We start from the raw sequence: 27123 nt of genomic DNA, 5'->3' as shown, positions 1-27123 counted from the left end.
CGATACTGGCTGTGAATGCGCCGGTGCTGGTTAAGTGCTTATGAAAGATGGACTGATTGAGAGGATTCTATTGCATGTTGTCAAGACAACAAATTTCATTATGCAATTGCCTCATAATCATTACTCAGGAGCAGTATATACAATATGTTTGGCGTTCCATTACCAAATGTTAAGTAGATACATTTGACAGAGTGGGGCCAGCTAGTGCTTGGAGCATATCAAGGGCCCAATGGTAATATCATTCTATCAACCACAGGTGAGGTTTTTTATGCACCTGTCAATTACAAGATGACCCTAGAAGAGGCTAAAGAAGAGTGCAAACGGAAGAATGCTGTCCTTGCCTCCCCCGGTCAGCTTCATGCTGCCTGGCGTCAGGGTCTGGACAGATGCGACTATGGATGGCTGTCTGATGGAAGTGCCAGATACCCAGTTTCTAAACGCAAGTCCCAATGTGGAGGTGGTCTTCTGGGAGTAAGGACCATGTACCGATATCATAACCAGACAGGTTTTCCTAGCCCCAACTTAAAACTGGGGGCCTACTGCTTTAAAGGTAACTCAGCTTTAAAAGTCATATGTAAATGATTCATATGTAAATGATTAATATGTAAATTCAGAAAAAATATGGAATACATATACCAAGTTACATGTTTTCTGTCCACTAGTCATGATTATTTTCATGATACATCATTGTTTTTCAGGATTTGTGCTTTTGTTATGCACTTATATGTTATGCACTGTGGGCAGTGGAGGCTTAATGGTTAGGGATGAGCAGTCGTAATTGAAAGATTGTAGGTTCGATTCCCCGCTCAGCAAGGCACCATTGAGGTACCCTGAGCAAGGTGCTGCCCCCAAGCACTGCTCCCCGGGTGCTGAATTAGCTGTCCCCTGCTATGTCACATATGGGTGAAATGCAGAGGACACAAAGTAGTCTGTATGTTCGTTGTTGTGCACTGTGTGCTATGGCGTGTCAACAATGACAATTAATCACTTAATTGTAACATATGTGAGATATTATGCTACAGAACAGAGAAATGCTAGTATGCCTTAAAAGAGCTTATCTTTTGATGTCAATAATGACAGTCTGCAGAACTTGGGTACAGTCTCTTTCCCTCTAATGTTGTACTAGTGTTTCATAATACAAATAAAAGATTCTTATAACCATATGCTTATGGCCTAAAAAGATCATTATTGATCATTAGCATTGTTAAGCTCTGACTTGGCTTATTTAGCCAAGTCAGCAAGGAAGTACTACTTTGTATTTGTTCATGTGTAGTATGTAGCATAAGTAAGTAGTTTTTATAAACATTATTTTTTTTTTACATCTAGGGAAAATTCCTGCAAACCAAATAACTTGGGTTGATGTTGCTGTGAAAAGTAGTACAGCAGCTTCACAAAGGTTTGGAGGGTCATCTGCCAAGCTGTCTGCATCTTCAATCTTTGTGGACAGGACCTCTCCTAAACTAACTTCTAAACCAACTTCTAAACCAGCTATACCGAAGGACACAATAGACACAAAGCATGAAGAATTTCCCAAAGCAGAACATGTCAGATCGTCAACATCGGAGCTCACGTTTACTTTTCCACCTGATACAACTCGATCCAGGATCTCCTCCCACATTTTTGAAGATGGAGCTCAGGATTTACAACCAGACACGTCTGAGGTTCCCACAGAGCCACCTTCTATGTTTTCAACAAGCATGGCTATTCCACGCCAGAGAGGGACAGACAGCATTATTCGTGGATCCCTCACAGCAACTTCATTCCAAACTGGAAAATACAGTGAATTCACAATGGCACCCTTGTTTGACATTAAGGATTTTTTTCCACAGAGTCAGGTAGAGTCATTTCCCAGGGGTGACACACTTTACCCCACGCAATACTATCCTTTTACAACTCAAGAAGAAACTGCAACAACTGAGGCTCAAAAAGTGCAGACACCTGTAACCACTAAGGCATACCCCATTGAAATGACAGAGAGAACTACAGTCTTTGCTAAAACCGAAACAGTTATGGGTGTTACAAATCGCTTCACTGAAGAACCTACCACAGGGATTCACACAGCCACAGCAGATATGACAAAAGCTATGGACCTGGAAACTAAGATTAATGAAGAGTACTATATACCAGGGACCGGCGTCTACAGTGGAGATAAGCTAACAACAGCCTTACCGAAGACTGAAGGAACCATGAAAGAGCAGCCACAATCTGGTATGATTGGCTTTTCTTTTCATATAGTACTTGTTAGATGATTTTAATTCATTTGGTAGAGAAGGTCAAAGGACAAAGTAGTCTGTATGTTTGTAGAATAAAGGTTGTATAAATAGAGGTTTTATAGTTTGAAGTAATATGTGAGCTGTACAGTACATGCATTTACATTGAATCAGTTAGAAACTAAACAACATGTTTTTGTTTATAAATGGGGTTTACAATGAGTGGATACATTGAATTCATAGTCTGAGAAGGATTCAGTACAAAATTACAGCATATAAAGTATCATGTAATATTCTGTGATTTCTAATGTTCAGTAAAGGAAGAGTCAAAGATCTTGCAGATTATTACGGCTAAAGTACTGTTATATTATAGTGTTCTGATGTACCCACATTCCTAGATGTTACAAGCCATCATTTGGTGCACATTATATACAAAACAATGGATAAAATAATATAAACAATTTAAAAAATATTTAATTAATGAAATTATGAGTAAGACCACCTTTTGCCTTCATAACACCTCCAATATTTCTTAGAATTCTGATATAGATCTCTATAATTATATAATGGAATATTGGGTGAATCTTCAAGAAGAAAAACCTTCTGTTCTTTGATGAGTAATGGAGGCTGACAAGTACAGTGTCTTCAATGCTCCAGAATTTCGATAAAAGTTCAATCATCTTGAGATGTGGTGATTATGAAGGCCATGGATGGATTTTAATCGTATCCTACTGTTCATGAAACCACTGTTGGAGTATGGGGCAATGAAGAGGGAGCAGGGTTTGCACCATAGGATGCATCTGGTCTTGTAAAACATCCTCCAGTTCCTTTTGCTATAGTAATTAGGCCACATTTTTTTCATGTTTTGTGCTGCTTAACATAGGGCTTGCATCTTTATGCACTGGACTTGAATATAAGCAGTTTCTGAAGAGCAGCCCTGCTATTCATTACAGATTTGCAATGGTCACAACATATTTTTGGTTGTCAGTAGGACAAAGAGATCCCGACTCAGTTGTTTGGTTAGAATTTTCTTTGCTGAGTTTAGCAATTATCCTCTTAAGTGACCTTCTGTCAGTGAAGTTGCAGCTAATTTTTCTCTTTGAGAATGCAGTTTGCTTTTTTGACACATGCTGGCATGATTTTTAAGACTGTTCCATCCATTAATTTAACAGCTTTTGTGACCCGTGCACCTGCAGTTTGGGCATTAGTTACTTGTCTTCTTTAAAACTCCATTAGTTGAACCTCGTTGCTTTGAATAACTCACCCATCTTACACATACTACCAACTGGCATTCTATCCAATATGACTTCCTTCTGTAGCTACTTATATAAGTGTGATTTAGTTATTATCGCTTTAAAGGCCCTTTTCATGTATGGTTTCTGTTCTTCACCACCTGTATATCGCCTTGATTTTGTTAATCCCGCGCCCACGCCCGAGGCGCTCCCTCTGCCGGCAGCTCCAAATTTGATGAATATATGTAAAAAGATTTTAATAAGTTGCAATACATCATAACTCTAGCTATATTCTTTAATTTTGAACTAATAATATAATAAATTAAGTACAATAGCTGTGATTCCTGCATAAGTCATAAATCACTCATGCTATAGCAGCATGTTTTTATTTATTAGTTTAGTTCTTAGATTTTATAACATTTACCTTAACATGTAGGGCTAAGCATTCATCCAGTTATATTCAACTTAAGCAACATGCATAATGTAGTCTATCCATCCATCCATCCATCCATTTTCCAAACCGCTTATCCTACTGGGTCGCGGGGGGTCCGGAGCCTATCCCGGAAGCAATGGGTACGAGGAAGGGAACAACCCAGGATGGGGGGCCAGCCCATCGCAGGGCACTGTATAATGTAGTTTCTGATCTAAATATGCTGGATAGACCAGTGATATATTTTGAGATGTTGTGGCTGTCCAGGGTCCTGAAATAAATTATATTTTAATTTTGTTCCAGTGCCTTACATAGACCGTTGGGGATGGATCAGGTGAATGGTCAGACATATATGCGCGCCTTCTTAGTTTTGTGGTCAGCACTGTTGCCTTACAACTCCTGGGTTGGTGTTCCACTTCTATCCCTGCTCTTTATGTTTGCACCTAGCGCTTCCAAAAACTGCATCTGGACATATCCATCCATTTTCCAAACCGCTTATCCTATTGGGTCGCGGGGGGTCCGGAGCCTATCCCGGAAGCAATGGGCATGAGGCAGGAAACAACCCAGGATGGGGGGCCAGCCCATCACAGGGCACACTCACACATCGTTCACTCACACATGAACCCCTACGGGCAATTTAGCAACTCCAATTAGCCTTGGCATGTTTTTGGACTGTGGGGGGAAACCAGAGTACCCGGAGGAAACGACATGGGGAGAACATGCAAACTCCACACACATGTGACCCAGGCGGAGACTCGAACCCGGGTCCCAGAGGTGTGAGGCAACAGTGCTAACCACTGCACCACCATGCCGCCCCTACATAACTGATATGAAATATAAAATATATTCTTCTGTGGAGCAGTGTATTCATCTCTATATGTTGCATTTGTGATGTTAGGGACAAAGTTGTGTTATATATAGTGTAGGTGCTGTGGGTTAATTACGTTGGATCAGTCTCATAAAATGCACATAAATTAATAAAATAATTAAAATAACAAAATTTCAATGTTTAAAATTGTTAAATCACCGTATTCTTACTTCCATCAGGCTTAATTATATAAGTAATTCAACCAGTTCTGATGATTAAGAATGATTGATAGTGGTGGCTTCAAATGATATCTGTATGACCAGAAAGGACCGTTGGTTTCAATAAAGGACATTCACTGAGACAGAAAATAGTACACATTAACTAACTACATTTCTATATAAAATAGACCCAAAAAGAGCAAGGAGGGAGAAAGGAAGAAAGAGCAGTAAGGCAAAGAAGTGAGGACTGAGTGTAGCTGGAGAGCAAGCTGAGTGGCTGCTGTAGGTGTTCAGGCACACCTGTGAGTTAAGTGTCATGATGCGGGTAGCTGGTAAGGCGAACAGGCAAGCAAGGAGCAGGCAAGCAGGCGAAAATCGGGGAAAACGGGGATTTATTCGAGGGCAAGGGCAGGATGGAACACTGCCAGGTACTGACATCGACAAACATCAATGATGGACGAAGGACTCAGGCAAGACATGGACTTAAAAGGACAGGATCAATCAAAATAACAAGACACAGCTGGGTACGATCAGGGAAGCACACGTGGATAATCAGGGGGGCGTGGCACACACGAGGATCATACGAGCCGGGTATGACAGAACCCCCCCCCAAAGGCACGCTCTCCGGGCGTGCCTCAGGGGAGGCGACGGACGAGACGAGGAAGACAGGACCTGGAACAGAAGAACAAAACCATTAACGAGAGACCGGGAACAGAACAGACAGACAGAACTGGCACAGGGGCAGAAACCAGGACAAGATCTGAAACAGGACAGGGAACGCGGATAGACAGACCAGGAAGGGATACACAGAGGGAACAGGCGAGACAAAAGGACTAGGAGTGACTGGAGGGAACACCGGGGGACGAGGAGCAGAGACGGGCGGAACAAAGGGACGTGGAGCAAACGAAGGAGGGACAAAGACGGGAGGAACAAAGATGGGAGGCCAGGGAGAGAAGGAGGGGGAACAAAGGGAAGCCCAAGGGAGCCCCAGCGGGCGACGGGTGGCAGCCGGAGGGGCGGCAGGTGGCCGGGAGGCCGGAGCCGGAGGGGATATTGGAGGGGCCGAGGAGGCAGGGCGAGGGACTGATGGAGGAGCCGAGGAGGGAGTTGGAGGGAGAACCAGGGAAGGGGACGAGGGAGCTGGAGGGGACCCTGGAGAGGGCAAGTAGGGGGGGGGGAACCGCAGCAGGCGGCGACGTCCTCCGACTCGCTAAAGCGGGGGGACCCGCAGGCGACTGAGGAGCCGCCACAGGGGAGCTCGCAGGCGACCGATGAGGCACCGGAGCGGGGAGCGAGGCAGGGCGACGAGGCCGTGGAGAGGGACCCACAGGCGACAGCCGACCCGGAGGGCCAGGACCTGCAGGCGCCGACCGAACCCCAGTGCAAGCGACGGAGGACGAGCCAGGGGGCAGGGTGGATGGGACCCCAGCCCTGCGTCTGTGTCCTCTCCCCTTACGGGACACAGACATAAGGACCCTTGGCCGGGCTTGGGCTCGCCAGGGCGAGGGCAGAGGAGTCACAGGGGTAGAAGGGACTGGAGTGGGGCCAGGAACGGGAGCCACAGGGGGCACAGTCACTTGAGGCGGCGGGAGCGCCTCGGGCGTGGGCGCGGGAGCTGCAGGCAGAGGGAGCGCCTCGGGCGTGGGTGCGGGAGCTGCAGGCAGAGGGAGAGCCTCGGGCGTGGGAGCTGCAGGCAGAGGGAGAGCCTCGGGCGTGGGCGTGGGAGCTGCAGGCAGAGGGAGAGCCTCGGGCGTGGGCGCGGGAGCTGCAGGCAGAGGGAGTAAGTCTGTAAAGGCAGACACCAGGAGGTCAGTCCCTGGTTCGCTTGGTGCGACGTACTGCTCTGTCCGGAGCTCAGCCACTCGCTGGAAGTTCGCGCGCACTTCCTCCGCGAGGTGCGCGTCCTCTTCCAGAGAGAGCCGGTCCAGGATATCCCAGCTCCGGTTTACGAGGTCCCATGCCGGGGGATCTTCCCGGATACCTGGCTGGGCAATCCAAAATAGCAGCTGGTCGACGTAATTGAGGTAATCCTCCTCAGCTACGGAAGCTACTTTTCCCTCACGGTCTGTCATTCTGTCACGATGCGGGTAGCGGGTAAGGCGAACAGGCAGGCAAGGAGCAGGCGAAAATCGGGGAAAACGGGGATTTATTCAAGGGCAAGGGCAGAACGGAACACCGGCAGGTACTGACATCGACAAACATCAATGACGGACGAAGGACTCAGGCAAGACATGGACTTAAAAGGACAGGATCACAACAGAGAGAACCATCTATGGGGGGGGGGGGGGGGGGGATATACAGCAAATGGTTTATGAAGCATCGTTTTAGCCATCAATAGTCAGGAGTAGTGAGCCACAGCCTCCATACGTCTCGGAATGCACACAGCCCAAATAAAAGAGATTACAGTAGGAGAATGTAAGTTTACGTTTAATATGCTTAGAAAGCGCATTTCGCAAAACAGCTGTTGAACAAAAGTGCTGTGCAGTCAAAATAACATAAATCCATATACTGTACAAAAAACAAAGAATCCCAAGAATAAAAGTGTGTTTTCAATGGCTTTTGCATTCTTGAGGGACTACAGCTCAGATTTCAGCTCCACAACTACACTTCAGTCAGGTGTCCTCTCACCCTTAACATGGTCCTGCCTAACAGAACATGTGTTGCTCTGGTGGGAGGTATTGCCACTCTGCCCTTAAGGTGATCATGCATCTGGTGACATCTATCCCCTTTGGGATTAGTTTGCCTTTCATTCCACCTTTGTGCACCTTCTGATTTTTGGAAAGAGCGGCGCTGTGTGCGCCCAAGATGGACCACAGGGGTCTCAGAGTTTTCTAACTGTAAGGGAGTGTCCAGAGGTCTTTGGAGTGCAAGCACATATGACGCATCCTCTTTTTTATCACTGGTCTCTCATGTCGTTTGAACCATATGCCGGATCTCATGCCTTTATGGATTACCTTGCTGTTCCATGAGTGTGACATAGCTGGGTACCAATGGGTCCCAATGCATGTTTGTAGGTGTTGGAGGAAGAGAAATTTGAAAGTCTATCATCCTCCAGACCTGGTTAGTTCCTCCCTCAGAAGTAAGCTTGCCTCTCAGGTTCCTGATAATGTGTGATCTATGTTAAATGTAGTGCCTCTGATTTACCTAAAGGTTTACTAGCCTTACAGCCCAAAACACTCTGCTAGCTTAGTTAATCAGGATTTCTGCCCTGGCAAGACCCAGAGACCCGTGCAGTAGCCAACTCTTATACCACCACTGACTGCACCAGGAAGCAATGAAAGCGGTGTGAGAGACTACGGAAATGCAGCACTTGAGTGGGGATCAGTGCTAGGCTAAAAGCTAACCCCTATGGACCTGTACTGACATTTATTTTGTCTAACATCCACTTGCTGGAAAACAAAATGGACTATTTTTCACCTCCCACAATATAGAATATTTTTTCTCTTCCCTCCAACACTGCATAATGCAACAACAAACTGCGATGTTCTTTATAATGTAGAATATTTATTTTAGTCTGTATAAACTTGTCCGTGTATCTGCCATTATGTTTATTTGGTGTCAGATAGCATGGATAGCGTGTCTGTGTTTGTACATTGAACCTGGAGAAATGCAATTTCATTCAGCTGTGTACTCCTTCCTGTATAGTCTGAATAACAATAAAGTTCAGTTCAAGTTCCTATGATCAAGTGGTTCAAACCAATGGTTCCAGGGGCTTCCTGGCTATCAGGCTCAAGTTCCTCATCAGAAAAGACCTGTTCTGGAAGTTGAGTGCTATACATCCCTCTGGAAGTAGGGTCAACCTATTGAAACCTTTTTTCACTTCATCAACACTTATGTCAGACTACCTCTCCAAGAATTCAATTCTGCCATATAGGGCTTTCAGTTCAAGACTACCTCCTATGTGTTACAATCACTGGGATCACGGCAAGAAGGGAAAACATGGGACTCCAGGTGTCGGGAGAATGCGGGGTTTAATCAAAAAAGGCACAAAAACATACAGCGAAATATCACAACGTTAATGACCAGACTGGAAAAACAGACTTGAATGCGGACTTAAATACACAGGACTACTCAGAAACAACACAAAACTGCTGAATACAATCAGGAATTCACACGAGGCAACGAGGGGCGCGTGGCACATGAAAGGATCTTACAAGCAGGTCATGACAGAAAGAGATGTGCCTCAGGGGAGGCAACTGACGAGACGGGACCAGGGACCTGGAAGACAAAAGCGAAACCATCAACGAGACACTAATGTCTTTGCTGGGAGCAGGACGGACACACAGAAGTGGCACAGAGACAACAGGCTAGATAACCATTGACAGACCACAGGGAAGGCAAACAGGCGCAGGGGTACCAGGTAGGGAGACACAGGGGAAACACCAACGGGAAGAACGAAAGCACCAAAAGGGAACACAGGAGACACAGAGGGACGAGGAGCAGACACAGGACGCCAGAAGGGAAAGGACGGGGGACAATGGGGAGCCCGAGGGAACCCCAGTGGGTGGAAGGTGGCAGCCACAAGGGCAGCAGGCAACCACGAGGCTGGAGCAGGAGGGGACCCCATAGAGGGAGAGGCAGACAGAGGGACTGGCAGAGGAGCCAAAGCCAGGGAGACCGAGGACGAGCCAGGGGGCAGGACGGGCAGGACTCGACCCCTGCACAAATGTCCTCTCCTGTTCCGGGACACCGACAGGCCGGGATTGACCACGCTGGGGTGATGGTCCGGGTGACCCACAGGAGGGGTCCTTTGGGGCCATCAGGGAAATCCCTGAGGGGTTCCATTTGAGCTCCTTCTCCCATAAGGGGGAAGGAGTGGTGTTCTGATAGTCTGGGACCTCCTCAGGGACAAGGACTGAGGTCAAGGAGCTGGAGGTGCTGGAGCTGGGTCAGGATCATACGAGCAGATCATGACACTATGATAAAGTAGAAACAGTTTGCCAATTCTGTCCTGAATGCTGAGGGACTTGGGTTCTCTTTGAACTAGTGACAGTAGGTCATGAATCCACACTCATGAGTTCACACTCAGACATGGAGTACTGCATCATATTATGCATATCTGTCTCTGAGAGGTACATAACTTGGGCAACAAAATCTTCAATAGAGACCTGTTATTAGGCGCTGGCTTGTTCCTCTGGAACTTGGCTGGGGCTAGAGCTCATAATTAGTTTTTTTGCAGAGAGTTTGTGAGTGAAGGAACAGGAGTGATGCTACAAAGTGGTGTAATGTAATTACAAGCCAACAATAATTTGCAGGATAAATTTGCCCTCGCGAACGTTTTGCCCAGGGGCCCACACAACCCATAATCCGTCCCTGTTTATGGAAGCACTGAAAGCAAAAACACAACAGCAAATAAAAAAAAAACATGCCAGCAAATGCAAAAACAAAACAGCAAATATGAAAACACACCAGGAAATGAATAAACACTACAACATTAGCAGCACTGAAAACAGAAAGGGTTATGTACCTACCGATCGTCACATGCTTCTACCTGACAGTCGGCTTGTAGCTGACAGTCGTAACTATAGTGAATGCAAATATACATGTTTAGAAACTTTTAACAGGCCCTGTTCTTGTGAACACACATTGCTTTGCCTGTATCTTTTCATTGCAACTCTAAATCGCAACATATTTTTCTCGTGATCTCAACATAGCCTATGTTCGAAATCACAAAATAAAAGTTATCTCTGAAAAACAAAAGTTGTAAACACAGGTACACCATTTGTCTAGACTATTGCATGTACTGTAAAAAAAATGTTCTGTTAGGTTATTTACGTGTACTATTTTCAATACATTTAAAGTTTTTTTTGTTACGGTGGACCTTACAGCTAATCATAAGGAGGTGTAAAATTTATGTTGAAACTATCTGCGTGGTGCAACCAATTAATGTTTATTAGTTCATAAAGTAGGGGCAGTTTCCTTCCACCGTAGGCTACGACCAAACTAACTCTTACAGTAGCTGGTGAAATCCCTGCATAAAACTTGTATATCTCTGTATCCATGCAGAAAGAGTCATCAGGTCTGTTGGGAGGAAATATTCCATTTTTTTCATAGTACTTTACTTTTGGAAATGTTACATATAAAAGAGAGAGACAAAGAGGCTTAATAAACAAAATAGCAAGAATATGATGTGCCTTAAATGTCAGTCTGTTGTTCCATTTGAGTGAGAATTTTCTGGAACTTGAAAAACAAAGCAGCATGTACTGACAAACCATATTACTGTATGACCACTTCATTCTTGGTGCCAGTTGAAGGTTTGTTCCATATTTTGCCTTTAAATACGGGTCAATGAGAAATCTCTTAAATCACAATCACTTTATTTACATGTATCATAGAACTCAGTGAAAATGAAGTTCTTGTGCCACAGTTACAGGGGACAGAACAGGTGCATGGGGGACAACAGGACACAGCACTATAAACAGTGAAAAAGGAGATGGGAGAGTGCAATGTGGGGAGAGAAACAATAAATATATTCAGTACACATAAGTTCCTGCAGGTTAGGCAAAGTGCAAAGACCATTGATAAAAGTGCAAACAGATATGTAAACAGTACACTCAAATGTGTGAACTTCTCCATGTTTCCTGGCAAGGAAAGAGGATCTCCCAGGAGTAACGGACGTGGGAGCAATTATGAGAACACAACAGCAAATTCATGGACATTGAAACAAATAAATCCTTCTGCAATTCACCTATAAAACACATTCATTTATGTGCGATCAAACCAGATTTGTTGTAACGATAATGAAAACAGGCATAGCATCGTAACGTTAACATTACAGCCCATAACAAACTATATGGCTTAATATTGCCATTACATGATGAAATTAAGATAATGATAATATATAATAATAAATGCTGAGTAAACATGATTTATACTTGTATTTATCCATGAACTCACCAAAATATTTTGTCCACTTCAGAGTCACCCCCAACCTTTGAAAAACCATGTAATTCACAATATCCTCGTAATTTACAGTGGGAGGCCACATCTATAAGTCTTTTGATTTCAGTGTGTATAGTTACATCTAATGACATCCATTTTCTCTTTGTATCTTTTGCTTATATCTGATACCTAAATATGTACCTTTGGATTAACTATAGTTATGTCTGTTGGCCGATTGACAAGGTGCCTGTCCAGTAAAGCATGCGATAAACAGTAGGTACATACCCTTTCCGTTTTCAGTGCCACTACTGTTGTAGTGTTTTCGTATTTGCTGGTGTATTTTCACATTTGCTGGCATGTTTTCATATTTTCTTTTGTGTGTTTGCGTTTGTTGTGGTTTTGTATTTGCTGGACTGCTTGGTTTTGTATTTGCTGGCGTGTTTTCATGATTGTTGGTGTGTTTTCATATTTGCTGGTATGTTTTGCCCTTCAGGGCTTCCATACTATTCCACAGACATGAAACTACCACAAGAATTCAAGTCTATGGATTTACACTGGACTCACTTGAGTCAATAACTTTGGCGACACCTGGCGGTGATTTGGGGGTTTGTTAGTTCCAACACAATCAATTGTTTAGACAAAATACAAAGTTTGTATCATTCAGATATAACTGAAGCCAAGTCACAATCCCTTGCACATGGCATCAATAATATGTTGGATCAGTCTCATAGAATACACCTAAATTTATTTATTGTAATTTTAATTTTAATTGTCATTTTGAATGTTTACAACTGTTAAATTCACCGTATTATTTCCACTAAGCTTTATTAAATCAGCAATATGGGTGATTCACCTAGTTCTGAAGGTTAAGAATTCTTGATAGTGATGGCTTCAGACTGTATCTGAATGACGACATCCACTGATTTCAATAAAATACATTTATTTATACACAAAATAATAAACATGTTTGGTCATATGGATGAGAGTGGGTTTGTGAAAGGAAAGGAAGGAATGGGTTGGTGAGAATGCACATGCAGCTATGCAGAAGGGGAGTAGCGTGTAAATCTGTTTGAGTGGAATGCATGCATTATCCCTTTGATCTGAGGCTGAAAGGCAGTGGCAGCTGGCCCATAGGGGGCGCTCAGTCGCCGCCCTCGCAGATGTGGGGGGGGATATAAAATATATATATATATATATATATTTTTTTTTTAAATCAATGGCACATTTACTTAATTGTGTGTGCCTACATGCAATCTGAATTATTTAAACAACATTTCCACCAACTGACTCTCATTCAACAGTGAATTTCCACCGACAGATTTCCACCAATCATTTTTCATTATGGGTGCTCATCAAAGCGCCCCAGAAGTGCAGTGAAATAGCCAATCGTGTATGGTTGCTAGGCGAATATAATAAAGGTTTCGCCTGTCAGCATCGCTGACTTAAATGGTTTTGAGGAGCTGGAAATTTTGCCCCTGCTACAGAAAATGAAGGAAAGTTTTGGATTGCAGGTCAGTCAGTCAGAGAGAGATGATGGCGACGAGGACAGTTGAGGGGCAGCTTCCAGCAAGTTCGGTGAGATCGCCATTGAATTACCCTTTTGTGAGAAGGACGATGGTGGAAATAAATCCACGTTAAGGAGCTGGGACCCGACAAGCCCGAAATAAATCACCCACCCAACTAAGGAAATTAAATTATGATTGTGAATTTGTTGTCATTTTCTGACTGTTAATTTGAATGCTTATACTGGGCTAGGAAAGGAAATCTATTGGTATGTCAGCCCACCAAGAATTTTTTTCACCAGCCTCCACTGGTGAAAGGATTGAAATTCTCAGAGCAGAGTTCTAATTTGGATCCACAGCGTGAAATTGAACGTGTTATCATCCAGGGATTATGCAAGTCCATTGTACTCTGCCTTTATCTTCTGGTCAATTGACTGATAGTCCATGACAGTTCCTTAAACTTAAAAGTAATCAAAACAATTCACTAAAGACTGTACATCTGGGCAGCTCCTTACAGCTAGTAAACACCTGGGCAGTTTAAAATCTAGCCTAAACTAAGCAATCAACAATTATACATTAACATCACACGATCACATTTTAACATCAGACTATAAAAAACAGACCCAAAAAGAGAAAGGAAGGAGGAAAGAACACTAAGGCAAGAAGTAAGGGTTGAATTTGGTTGGTGAGCAAACTGAACGGCAGCACTGGGAGAGCAGAGAAGTAGGATCTCCACCAGCCTGAGCTGGACGTGTTCAGGGATCTCAGTGAGCGAGTTAAGCCTATTGTGGAGCGTTCTGGTGCATTTGAAGAACACAACTGAGGCACAAGTGGGGTTTTAATGTGAATGTAGACATTGTTTTCCAAAGTCCTGCATTTAAGACAGATTTTCACTGGTACATATTTTGTGTCTCAATGTGTGGGTAGACTGAAACTGAAATTCCGCTACTAATGCTGTAAGCCAAGTGCACCTGCAATGTCTGAACCTGCAGTATCAGATTTTAGGATGTCTTCTGCCATCACAGTGGGGACCAGGTACGGAGAGATTGATCCCCAGCTCAAGCTTGTTACATCCTACATTCAGTAGTTTAGGATTTTGGTTAGAAGAATGAATAAGAAAGGAAAAGAGGTTAGTCAAATGCAAGGGGTCCAGCTGCATGCAATTTGGGTGTATTAGGGCTGTTATGGGTCTTTGCCTCCCCTCCATTTGTCGGAGGCAGGATATTTCTTTGCAATGGAAAGAATGCAAGGATGAGGATGTGCATGCAGCTATGCAGAAGGGGAGGTGTGTGGAAATCTGCATGAGTGGAATGTGTGTGGCCACCCTTGGGGGGAGGGTTCACCAAGCATGTCCACTTAGGAAGAAGGGAGCAGAGGAGGAGGAATATGGAGGGAGATTCAAAGCTGTCATATGTCATAGGACACTAGAGAACAACGTAACAACCTAGTAATCTAGGTTCAGTGGGGTGTACCTAAATTAACTCAAGGGTTAAAGTACAGTATAGCAACTGCATATACTGTAGCTATATTCATGCTTTTGTTCATTCTAGAACTGGACTTTGTGTTCCCCTGAACAATTAGAGTCTTTAAGGCACTGTTGAAATTTCTACACATGTGAAGCCCTGAGTGTACAACTCTCCCCAAACCAGGTCCGAAATTTTCCCGCCCAACTGGGCTATTTTGAAAATGTAGTTGTGGGTAAATATCAGCAGGTCATGTGGGCTTTTGGGTTTCTTTCATAAGGTTCCGCAGCAGCAGACTGTAAGGGGAAAAAGAAATAAATTATTATGAATGCAACTAGCTCCTAATTCTGAGTACTATTGAATCGTTAGACCCTGTAAGGCAGAGACAGATGCACACGGAAAACAGGGCTGCTAACCGTCATGCATCTGGTGTGAAACTCAAGCTTTCAGACTCTCATGCAAGCAGTCTTATGGTACATCTGTGTTATTCCATTATAAAGCTACAATTAGCTACATCAGAAGAGTTGAGGGTAGTTTACAAACCCTACAGACTATTTACAAGGTGATAAAACTGTTACATACATGTAAATGCGCATGCAGACCAGTCTTTTCAATTGAAAATCTCACTCCGACCAGCTAACCAAAGTCGGGAATAGAGTAGGTCCATCTATGTGACGTCATAGTGTTTAAGTGTGGTTTTATAATATTCAATATTTCAATGTGAACAACATGCAGAATACTGGTTTATTTCTTTGAGATACAGTATACTGGGGTTTCAAATATTTGAAATATATGAGTTTAAGCTTCCACTGAGTGGATTTTAAGCAGATTTTTGGTTGACCTGGCAACACTGCCTCAAACAATAAAGATGTTAAACACATCATGATTTGAGGCTGTGCATCAAGCATAGGAACTGGAGCCGGAGAAGCGTGATGCCAGGCAGAATCAACGATCTCTAAAACCATGGGTGTCACATCATTAGCTTCGATCACTTGTGGCTCTAGCCATGAGTATTTTAAGCCTATCCTTCAGTATTTTAGCCCTGATGCCAAAAGTAAAAAGAAAAAGTCAAGCCCCAGGTAAACTTGACTTAGCACCTGATCTTTTAAATAGCTAGAAACTCCCCTGTGAAAAACGTTTTCTGTTTTATCACTGGTTCAAAATGTGGACCCTATCTGACAAAGCACGGGATATTCTGAATGTTAATTTAATTTGCTTAGAAATAGGCGTTGTTTAACTTGTATCATAAACCATATATATACATATCTCCTACATGTTCTTATACAGTGACACATATTGGCATAGATTGCCATAAATCTGATAATTTAGCAGGTATGTCCCAAAAACATTTTTGACAAACTTTTCCAAGCCAATCTGTATTTTCTTACAGCTTAAACACTGCCTGCACCTTTTCATTGTGCCCTGCATATGGCGTATGGTATTTTCAAATACTGTCGAAATAAGTCAGACAGTTAATAAGTTAATCCTGCTTTGTGGAACACTTCCCTGCCCCCTTGTTGACCGGTTGTCTGTTTGTATTTAAATGTCTGCCTGTTATTCTGTGTGATTGCTATATGTTACTCCGCTGGTTCTCCAAGTTCTGTTCCCAGTGTTACACTGTTTCACAGTTTTGTTGCTTGTAGCTAGTTTTTGTTTTCCCTGTTTGCTATTGACCCCTTGTGGTCCTTATATTTTCTGTTTTCCCTGTTTTTTCGGTTGTTCTGTTCTCTTCTCAGTGGTTTCAAACTTTGATCCCATGGTTGTCATCTGGTCAATTCACTAAATGTTTTTCAGAAATAAGTCTGCTGATATTCTCCTGGGAAAGAGTCTGATCGATGATGAGAAACTGCAGAGGATCCTACTGAGTGCATACTTTGTGTGCCAAATTGCGTGTTGCCTTAAGACATAAATTACTTTCAAGTTTGTATAGTATAGTATTGGGTACCAGACAAAGGGCAAAAGGCTGGCTTCAGTTGCGACAAGACTTTACGTTTCCACTGTAACTAAGATACACCATCCACCATTAGCCAGTCGCAGTGTGGAATCACAGCACCACTGGATAAACTGAAAAGGCATCACTCTGAAATTTACACTACGGGTCCAGAGGTTACATGTTTTGTAGCTGATCATAACACGTCAATAAAACAATAGAGGAGGGGTATTGATAAAGGTGGGACCCACCTTTGTTCAGGCTGTGAGTAACCTACATACCTCTCTATGTATATCAAACGATACTAACTCTAAGCTGGAGCAACATCATGATGTGGAATGTTGGAGTGTTGGCATATATGGATATTTATTATTTTATTGTGAAACAAGGACTTTGGATGGTGAAATCCAGATGAACTTGAATCGCTTGATGGTTTGTTAGGATTTCAACAGTGCCCGCTGGACAAATATAGGGAAAATGGATTGTGTTCTGGTTGTTGTGCATCATGTTCACTTGGTGTTAGGTGTTCAGTTATTTTTGTCTGAAATGTTATAAATGTTCATTTGTTCCCTTAAAATGAAGTGCAGTCTTATTGATTACACAGATTGTGTAATATAATTATTATACAGTGAAATAAGACTTCAGTCAACCTTGAGAAATTTGTAGCTCAGCTGTTAAAGGTACAAAAAACTTAACATCAGTACAAACATTCCTTTAAGGGTCACTACTGCAGACTTGCATGGTTCATTTAACATACACTGCAGTAAGAAAGTAACAGGAACAGACTTTTCTTTCAAAAATTATAATCTAACAATAAGTTTTGCATATACGCTTAATTTGTGCTCTTTTGTTAGAAACTTGAACCTTATGTTCTGTTAGACATTTTGTCAAAATTTTACCATTTATTTAATGAATCACTTATTACATTTAACAAATCAGGTTACCATATACTGCTTGTAATGTGTAGGTTATATGTACATTAACAAAAAATTTTTAAAACCTGCAGATGATGTTTGGGAAAAATACCCACATAAATGTTTGGAAACACTGTTATTTACAACATTGTAAAGACACATTGCTCCAAAGGAGAGGAGATTTTGGCTAAATAAGTTAACAATGATCTGGAAGTGGCAAGATGAATACTTTATTGCATTGCAAGAGCTGTTTTATGTTTTATAAGATTTAATAATTGCATTTTTTCTTTTTCCAGTTATTCCAGTCAATATGTTGGACATATTTCAAGAGCTGGTTGATAGAGATACCCAAAACTCTCAAATTTTTGGTAGTGAAGACCCTGAAGTTTTTATACCCTCCAAAATAAAAATAACCCCAACACTGAGTTTTGTTAATGGGAAGACTGAAGTAACATTAAAAGCATTGCACCACGAGGAAAAAGAAGCCAGGGGAGATCAGTCTGAAATGACTACAGTACAAATAAAACAAAATGATACTACTATTGAATCCATGTCAGGTATGAGTACATTTAGTGAGGAAACGGTTAGAAACAAATCCATGCTGCCCAATGACCTTGAGGTATCATCAACAATGCTGATGAAAGTAGAATCCAAACTGAGAGGACAAACTGTGGGAACAGAAAGACCTACACTCTTTCCAATCATACATGAAACAGAATCTGCAGTCTCCTTTACGAGTGTAGGAATGTTGAGCGATGCAACTCAAAGGCTTGGAACTATGGAATCTGATGTAAGTGGGTCGACTTTTGAGACTAGTACATCAAAATCTGAAGCGGAATCTAGGACTGGAGTCCTTCATTTTCCAAGCATGCAAACAACACCGATTTCTGCTGAGGAATCTAAAACAGCAAAAGAAATTCCACTGACAGTTACTGAGACAGCTATGCATTCCATAAGTGTGTCTGCAAGGACTGGGGTGACTGAAGAAGATGATATGAAAAATCACACAGTAGACAGAACTGGGGCACCAAGAGCTACAGTTACAGCAAGTCCAGACATAACACCTGCAATAACCCCTATTACATACAAACTGGATTCCTCCCTTCCACCCTCGGCAGTCAGTGATAAAGATCTAAGTACGATTGGAGTGTCCTCTGAACCCAAAACAATCAGCAGTGAAAAATTTACCACAGGGTCATCGGATGACCTAAGTATGCGTGCCACAGAATTCGCAACTGCAGATATCGGCATCACACAAGAAACCAAATCGGCAACCCCTGAATCATCTCCCCGTACTTCAGGCATGGTTACCAGTGTAGTGAAAACGGTGGAAAGTGATGTTACAAAAGTGACAGATGAAACAACACCTGAGACCCAACCCGGACTTCACCATACATTAGCTGTCACAAGAATAGATGACGACACTGAAGGATCTGCAGTCAATGAAACTGAAGGTTCAGCAGGAGATAGCTCAACTGAAGAAGACATACTAATGGGGCAGCCATCTCCTATGACGCCTATTGGGCTGATTAGTACAGTCACTAGCAAATATGCAACTGCATTTTCAGCCTTCACAGACAAAACTCCAGTAACAAAAACTAAGGAAGTGGACGTTTCAAAGGAACCGGCACTAGACACAGAAGCAACCGACATTGTCATTCCGGCATCAGCAAAAGTGAGCCCTTCAGAACAAATGACAGAGACTTCTACATCAGACTCCATTGTAACTAAGGTACCTTTCCAGTTTACTTCAGAAATATCTGAGGGTGGATTAACACCATCATCCTCAACTGTACTAAGCTCAGATGTAACAAAATCAAGCAGAACATCAGATGTCATAACGCACGATATAGAAACATCAAGCAGTCCATTATCTGAGCAACCTGTAAGTACATCATCATTTGCCCCAGAATCCAAACTGACAGGACAAACTGTGGGAACAGAAAGACCTACACTCTTTCCAATCATAGATGAAACAGAATCTGCAGTCTCCTTTGCGAGTGTAGGAATGTTGAGCGATGCAACTCAAAGGCTTGGAACTATGGAATCTGATGTAAGTGGGTCGACTTTTGAGACTAGTACATCAAAATCTGAAGCGGAATCTAGGACTGGAGTCCTTCATTTTCCAAGCATGCAAACAACACCGATTTCTGCTGAGGAATCTAAAACAGCAGATGAAATTCCACTGACAGTTACTGAGACAGCTATGCATTCCATAAGTGTGTCTGCAAGGACTGGGGTGACTGAAGAAGATGATATGAAAAATCACACAGTAGACAGAACTGGGGCACCAAGAGCTACAGTTACAGCAAGTCCAGACATAACACCTGCAATAACCCCTATTACATACAAACTGGATTCCTCTCTTCCACCCTCGACAGTCAGTGATAAAGATCTAAGTACGATTGGAGTGTCCTCTGAACCCAAAACAATCAGCAGTGAAAAATTTACCACAGGGTCATCGGATGACCTAAGTATGCGTGCCACAGAATTCGCAACTGCAGATATCGGCATCACACAAGAAACCAAATCGGCAACCCCTGAATCATCTCCCCGTACTTCAGGCATGGTTACCAGTGTAGTGAAAACGGTGGAAAGTGATGTTACAAAAGTGACAGATGAAACAACACCTGAGACCCAACCCGGACTTCACCATACATTAGCTGTCACAAGAATAGATGACGACACTGAAGGATCTGCAGTCAATGAAACTGAAGGTTCAGCAGGAGATAGCTCAACTGAAGAAGACATACTAATGGGGCAGCCATCTCCTATGACGCCTATTGGGCTGATTAGTACAGTCACTAGCAAATATGCAACTGCATTTTCAGCCTTCACAGACAAAACTCCAGTAACAAAAACTAAGGAAGTGGACGTTTCAAAGGAACCGGCACTAGACACAGAAGCAACCGACATTGTCATTCCGGCATCAGCAAAAGTGAGCCCTTCAGAACAAATGACAGAGACTTCTACATCAGACTCCATTGTAACTAAGGTACCTTTCCAGTTTACTTCAGAAATATCTGAGGGTGGATTAACACCATCATCCTCAACTGTACTAAGCTCAGATGTAACAAAATCAAGCAGAACATCAGATGTCATAACGCACGATATAGAAACATCAAGCAGTCCATTATCTGAGCAACCTGTAAGTACATCATCATTTGCACCAGAATCCAAACTGACAGGACAAACTGTGGGAACAGAAAGACCTACACTCTTTCCAATCATAGATGAAACAGAATCTGCAGTCTCCTTTGCGAGTGTAGGAATGTTGAGCGATGCAACTCAAAGGCTTGGAACTATGGAATCTGATGTAAGTGGGTCGACTTTTGAGACTAGTACATCAAAATCTGAAGCGGAATCTAAGACTGGAGTCCTTCATTTTCCAAGCATGCAAACAACACCGATTTCTGCTGAGGAATTTAAAACAGCAGATGAAATTCCACTGACAGTTACTGATACAGCTATGCATTCCATAAGTGTGTCTGCAAGGACTGGGGTGACTGAAGAAGATGATATGAAAAATCACACAGTAGACAGAACTGGGGCACCAAGAGCTACAGTTACAGCAAGTCCAGACATAACACCTGCAATAACCCCTATTACATACAAACTGGATTCCTCTCTTCCACCCTCGACAGTCAGTGATAAAGATCTAAGTACGATTGGAGTGTCCTCTGAACCCAAAACAATCAGCAGTGAAAAATTTACCACAGGGTCATCGGATGACCTAAGTATGCGTGCCACAGAATTCGCAACTGCAGATATCGGCATCACACAAGAAACCAAATCGGCAACCCCTGAATCATCTCCCCGTACTTCAGGCATGGTTACCAGTGTAGTGAAAACGGTGGAAAGTGATGTTACAAAAGTGACAGATGAAACAACACCTGAGACCCAACCCGGACTTCACCATACATTAGCTGTCACAAGAATAGATGACGACACTGAAGGATCTGCAGTCAATGAAACTGAAGGTTCAGCAGGAGATAGCTCAACTGAAGAAGACATACTAATGGGGCAGCCATCTCCTATGACGCCTATTGGGCTGATTAGTACAGTCACTAGCAAATATGCAACTGCATTTTCAGCCTTCACAGACAAAACTCCAGTAACAAAAACTAAGGAAGTGGACGTTTCAAAGGAACCGGCACTAGACACAGAAGCAACCGACATTGTCATTCCGGCATCAGCAAAAGTGAGCCCTTCAGAACAAATGACAGAGACTTCTACATCAGACTCCATTGTAACTAAGGTACCTTTCCAGTTTACTTCAGAAATATCTGAGGGTGGATTAACACCATCATCCTCAACTGTACTAAGCTCAGATGTAACAAAATCAAGCAGAACATCAGATGTCATAACGCACGATATAGAAACATCAAGCAGTCCATTATCTGAGCAACCTGTAAGTACATCATCATTTGCACCAGAATCCAAACTGACAGGACAAACTGTGGGAACAGAAAGACCTACACTCTTTCCAATCATAGATGAAACAGAATCTGCAGTCTCCTTTGCGAGTGTAGGAATGTTGAGCGATGCAACTCAAAGGCTTGGAACTATGGAATCTGATGTAAGTGGGTCGACTTTTGAGACTAGTACATCAAAATCTGAAGCGGAATCTAGGACTGGAGTCCTTCATTTTCCAAGCATGCAAACAACACCGATTTCTGCTGAGGAATCTAAAACAGCAGATGAAATTCCACTGACAGTTACTGAGACAGCTATGCATTCCATAAGTGTGTCTGCAAGGACTGGGGTGACTGAAGAAGATGATATGAAAAATCACACAGTAGACAGAACTGGGGCACCAAGAGCTACAGTTACAGCAAGTCCAGACATAACACCTGCAATAACCCCTATTACATACAAACTGGATTCCTCTCTTCCACCCTCGACAGTCAGTGATAAAGATCTAAGTACGATTGGAGTGTCCTCTGAACCCAAAACAATCAGCAGTGAAAAATTTACCACAGGGTCATCGGATGACCTAAGTATGCGTGCCACAGAATTCGCAACTGCAGATATCGGCATCACACAAGAAACCAAATCGGCAACCCCTGAATCATCTCCCCGTACTTCAGGCATGGTTACCAGTGTAGTGAAAACGGTGGAAAGTGATGTTACAAAAGTGACAGATGAAACAACACCTGAGACCCAACCCGGACTTCACCATACATTAGCTGTCACAAGAATAGATGACGACACTGAAGGATCTGCAGTCAATGAAACTGAAGGTTCAGCAGGAGATAGCTCAACTGAAGAAGACATACTAATGGGGCAGCCTTCTCCTATGACGCCTATTGGGCTGATTAGTACAGTCACTAGCAAATATGCAACTGCATTTTCAGCCTTCACAGACAAAACTCCAGTAACAAAAACTAAGGAAGTGGACGTTTCAAAGGAACCGGCACTAGACACAGAAGCTACCGACATTGTCATTCCGGCATCAGCAGAAGTGAGCCCTTCAGAACAAATGACAGAGACTTCTACATCAGACTCCATTGTAACTAAGGTACCTTTCCAGTTTACTTCAGAAATATCTGAGGGTGGATTAACACCATCATCCTCAACTGTACTAAGCTCAGATGTAACAAAATCAAGCAGAACATCAGATGTCATAACGCACGATATAGAAACATCAAGCAGTCCATTATCTGAGCAACCTGTAAGTACATCATCATTTGCACCAGAATCCAAACTGACAGGACAAACTGTGGGAACAGAAAGACCTACACTCTTTCCAATCATAGATGAAACAGAATCTGCAGTCTCCTTTGCGAGTGTAGGAATGTTGAGCGATGCAACTCAAAGGCTTGGAACTATGGAATCTGATGTAAGTGGGTCGACTTTTGAGACTAGTACATCAAAATCTGAAGCGGAATCTAGGACTGGAGTCCTTCATTTTCCAAGCATGCAAACAACACCAATTTCTGCTGAGGAATCTAAAACAGCAGATGAAATTCCACTGACAGTTACTGAGACAGCTATGCATTCCATAAGTGTGTCTGCAAGGACTGGGGTGACTGAAGAAGATGATATGAAAAATCACACAGTAGACAGAACTGGGGCACCAAGAGCTACAGTTACAGCAAGTCCAGACATAACACCTGCAATAACCCCTATTACATACAAACTGGATTCCTCTCTTCCACCCTCGACAGTCAGTGATAAAGATCTAAGTACGATTGGAGTGTCCTCTGAACCCAAAACAATCAGCAGTGAAAAATTTACCACAGGGTCATCGGATGACCTAAGTATGCGTGCCACAGAATTCGCAACTGCAGATATCGGCATCACACAAGAAACCAAATCGGCAACCCCTGAATCATCTCCCCGTACTTCAGGCATGGTTACCAGTGTAGTGAAAACGGTGGAAAGTGATGTTACAAAAGTGACAGATGAAACAACACCTGAGACCCAACCCGGACTTCACCATACATTAGCTGTCACAAGAATAGATGACGACACTGAAGGATCTGCAGTCAATGAAACTGAAGGTTCAGCAGGAGATAGCTCAACTGAAGAAGACATACTAATGGGGCAGCCTTCTCCTATGACGCCTATTGGGCTGATTAGTACAGTCACTAGCAAATATGCAACTGCATTTTCAGCCTTCACAGACAAAACTCCAGTAACAAAAACTAAGGAAGTGGACGTTTCAAAGGAACCGGCACTAGACACAGAAGCTACCGACATTGTCATTCCGGCATCAGCAGAAGTGAGCCCTTCAGAACAAATGACAGAGACTTCTACATCAGACTCCATTGTAACTAAGGTACCTTTCCAGTTTACTTCAGAAATATCTGAGGGTGGATTAACACCATCATCCTCAACTGTACTAAGCTCAGATGTAACAAAATCAAGCAGAACATCAGATGTCATAACGCACGATATAGAAACATCAAGCAGTCCATTATCTGAGCAACCTGTAAGTACATCATCATTTGCACCAGAATCCAAACTGACAGGACAAACTGTGGGAACAGAAAGACCTACACTCTTTCCAATCATAGATGAAACAGAATCTGCAGTCTCCTTTGCGAGTGTAGGAATGTTGAGCGATGCAACTCAAAGGCTTGGAACTATGGAATCTGATGTAAGTGGGTCGACTTTTGAGACTAGTACATCAAAATCTGAAGCGGAATCTAGGACTGGAGTCCTTCATTTTCCAAGCATGCAAACAACACCAATTTCTGCTGAGGAATCTAAAACAGCAGATGAAATTCCACTGACAGTTACTGAGACAGCTATGCATTCCATAAGTGTGTCTGCAAGGACTGGGGTGACTGAAGAAGATGATATGAAAAATCACACAGTAGACAGAACTGGGGCACCAAGAGCTACAGTTACAGCAAGTCCAGACATAACACCTGCAATAACCCCTATTACATACAAACTGGATTCCTCTCTTCCACCCTCGACAGTCAGTGATAAAGATCTAAGTACGATTGGAGTGTCCTCTGAACCCAAAACAATCAGCAGTGAAAAATTTACCACAGGGTCATCGGATGACCTAAGTATGCGTGCCACAGAATTCGCAACTGCAGATATCGGCATCACACAAGAAACCAAATCGGCAACCCCTGAATCATCTCCCCGTACTTCAGGCATGGTTACCAGTGTAGTGAAAACGGTGGAAAGTGATGTTACAAAAGTGACAGATGAAACAACACCTGAGACCCAACCCGGACTTCACCATACATTAGCTGTCACAAGAATAGATGATGACACTGAAGGATCTGCAGTCAATGAAACTGAAGGTTCAGCAGGAGATAGCTCAACTGAAGAAGACATACTAATGGGGCAGCCTTCTCCTATGACGCCTATTGGGCTGATTAGTACAGTCACTAGCAAATATGCAACTGCATTTTCAGCCTTCACAGACAAAACTCCAGTAACAAAAACTAAGGAAGTGGACGTTTCAAAGGAACCGGCACTAGACACAGAAGCTACCGACATTGTCATTCCGGCATCAGCAGAAGTGAGCCCTTCAGAACAAATGACAGAGACTTCTACATCAGACTCCATTGTAACTAAGGTACCTTTCCAGTTTACTTCAGAAATATCTGAGGGTGGATTAACACCATCATCCTCAACTGTACTAAGCTCAGATGTAACAAAATCAAGCAGAACATCAGATGTCATAACGCACGATATAGAAACATCAAGCAGTCCATTATCTGAGCAACCTGTAAGTACATCATCATTTGCACCAGAATCCAAACTGACAGGACAAACTGTGGGAACAGAAAGACCTACACTCTTTCCAATCATAGATGAAACAGAATCTGCAGTCTCCTTTGCGAGTGTAGGAATGTTGAGCGATGCAACTCAAAGGCTTGGAACTATGGAATCTGATGTAAGTGGGTCGACTTTTGAGACTAGTACATCAAAATCTGAAGCGGAATCTAGGACTGGAGTCCTTCATTTTCCAAGCATGCAAACAACACCGATTTCTGCTGAGGAATCTAAAACAGCAGATGAAATTCCACTGACAGTTACTGAGACAGCTATGCATTCCATAAGTGTGTCTGCAAGGACTGGGGTGACTGAAGAAGATGATATGAAAAATCACACAGTAGACAGAACTGGGGCACCAAGAGCTACAGTTACAGCAAGTCCAGACATAACACCTGCAATAACCCCTATTACATACAAACTGGATTCCTCTCTTCCACCCTCGACAGTCAGTGATAAAGATCTAAGTACGATTGGAGTGTCCTCTGAACCCAAAACAATCAGCAGTGAAAAATTTACCACAGGGTCATCGGATGACCTAAGTATGCGTGCCACAGAATTCGCAACTGCAGATATCGGCATCACACAAGAAACCAAATCGGCAACCCCTGAATCATCTCCCCGTACTTCAGGCATGGTTACCAGTGTAGTGAAAACGGTGGAAAGTGATGTTACAAAAGTGACAGATGAAACAACACCTGAGACCCAACCCGGACTTCACCATACATTAGCTGTCACAAGAATAGATGACGACACTGAAGGATCTGCAGTCAATGAAACTGAAGGTTCAGCAGGAGATAGCTCAACTGAAGAAGACATACTAATGGGGCAGCCATCTCCTATGACGCCTATTGGGCTGATTAGTACAGTCACTAGCAAATATGCAACTGCATTTTCAGCCTTCACAGACAAAACTCCAGTAACAAAAACTAAGGAAGTGGACGTTTCAAAGGAACCGGCACTAGACACAGAAGCAACCGACATTGTCATTCCGGCATCAGCAGAAGTGAGCCCTTCAGAACAAATGACAGAGACTTCTACATCAGACTCCATTGTAACTAAGGTACCTTTCCAGTTTACTTCAGAAATATCTGAGGGTGGATTAACACCATCATCCTCAACTGTACTAAGCTCAGATGTAACAAAATCAAGCAGAACATCAGATGTCATAACGCACGATATAGAAACATCAAGCAGTCCATTATCTGAGCAACCTGTAAGTACATCATCATTTGCACCAGAATCCAAACTGACAGGACAAACTGTGGGAACAGAAAGACCTACACT

General features: G+C 43.0%; 1 protein-coding gene across 1 annotated transcript in view; it reads left to right on the top strand.

The window, feature by feature from the left end:
* Positions 1-27123, top strand: part of LOC125714667 (versican core protein-like) — an 84712-nt gene that overhangs the window by 5816 nt on the left and 51773 nt on the right. Inside the window, exons 6-7 of the mRNA XM_048985484.1 lie at positions 257-550; positions 1327-2208. Coding sequence (XP_048841441.1) covers positions 257-550; positions 1327-2208 — 1176 coding nt within the window. The remainder of the gene's footprint in view (positions 1-256; positions 551-1326; positions 2209-27123) is intronic.

This window comes from Brienomyrus brachyistius, chromosome 2 (assembly GCF_023856365.1).
Source record: "Brienomyrus brachyistius isolate T26 chromosome 2, BBRACH_0.4, whole genome shotgun sequence".
Classification (NCBI taxonomy): Eukaryota; Metazoa; Chordata; class Actinopteri; order Osteoglossiformes; family Mormyridae; genus Brienomyrus; species Brienomyrus brachyistius.
This window is presented reverse-complemented; position numbering and strand designations above follow the sequence as displayed.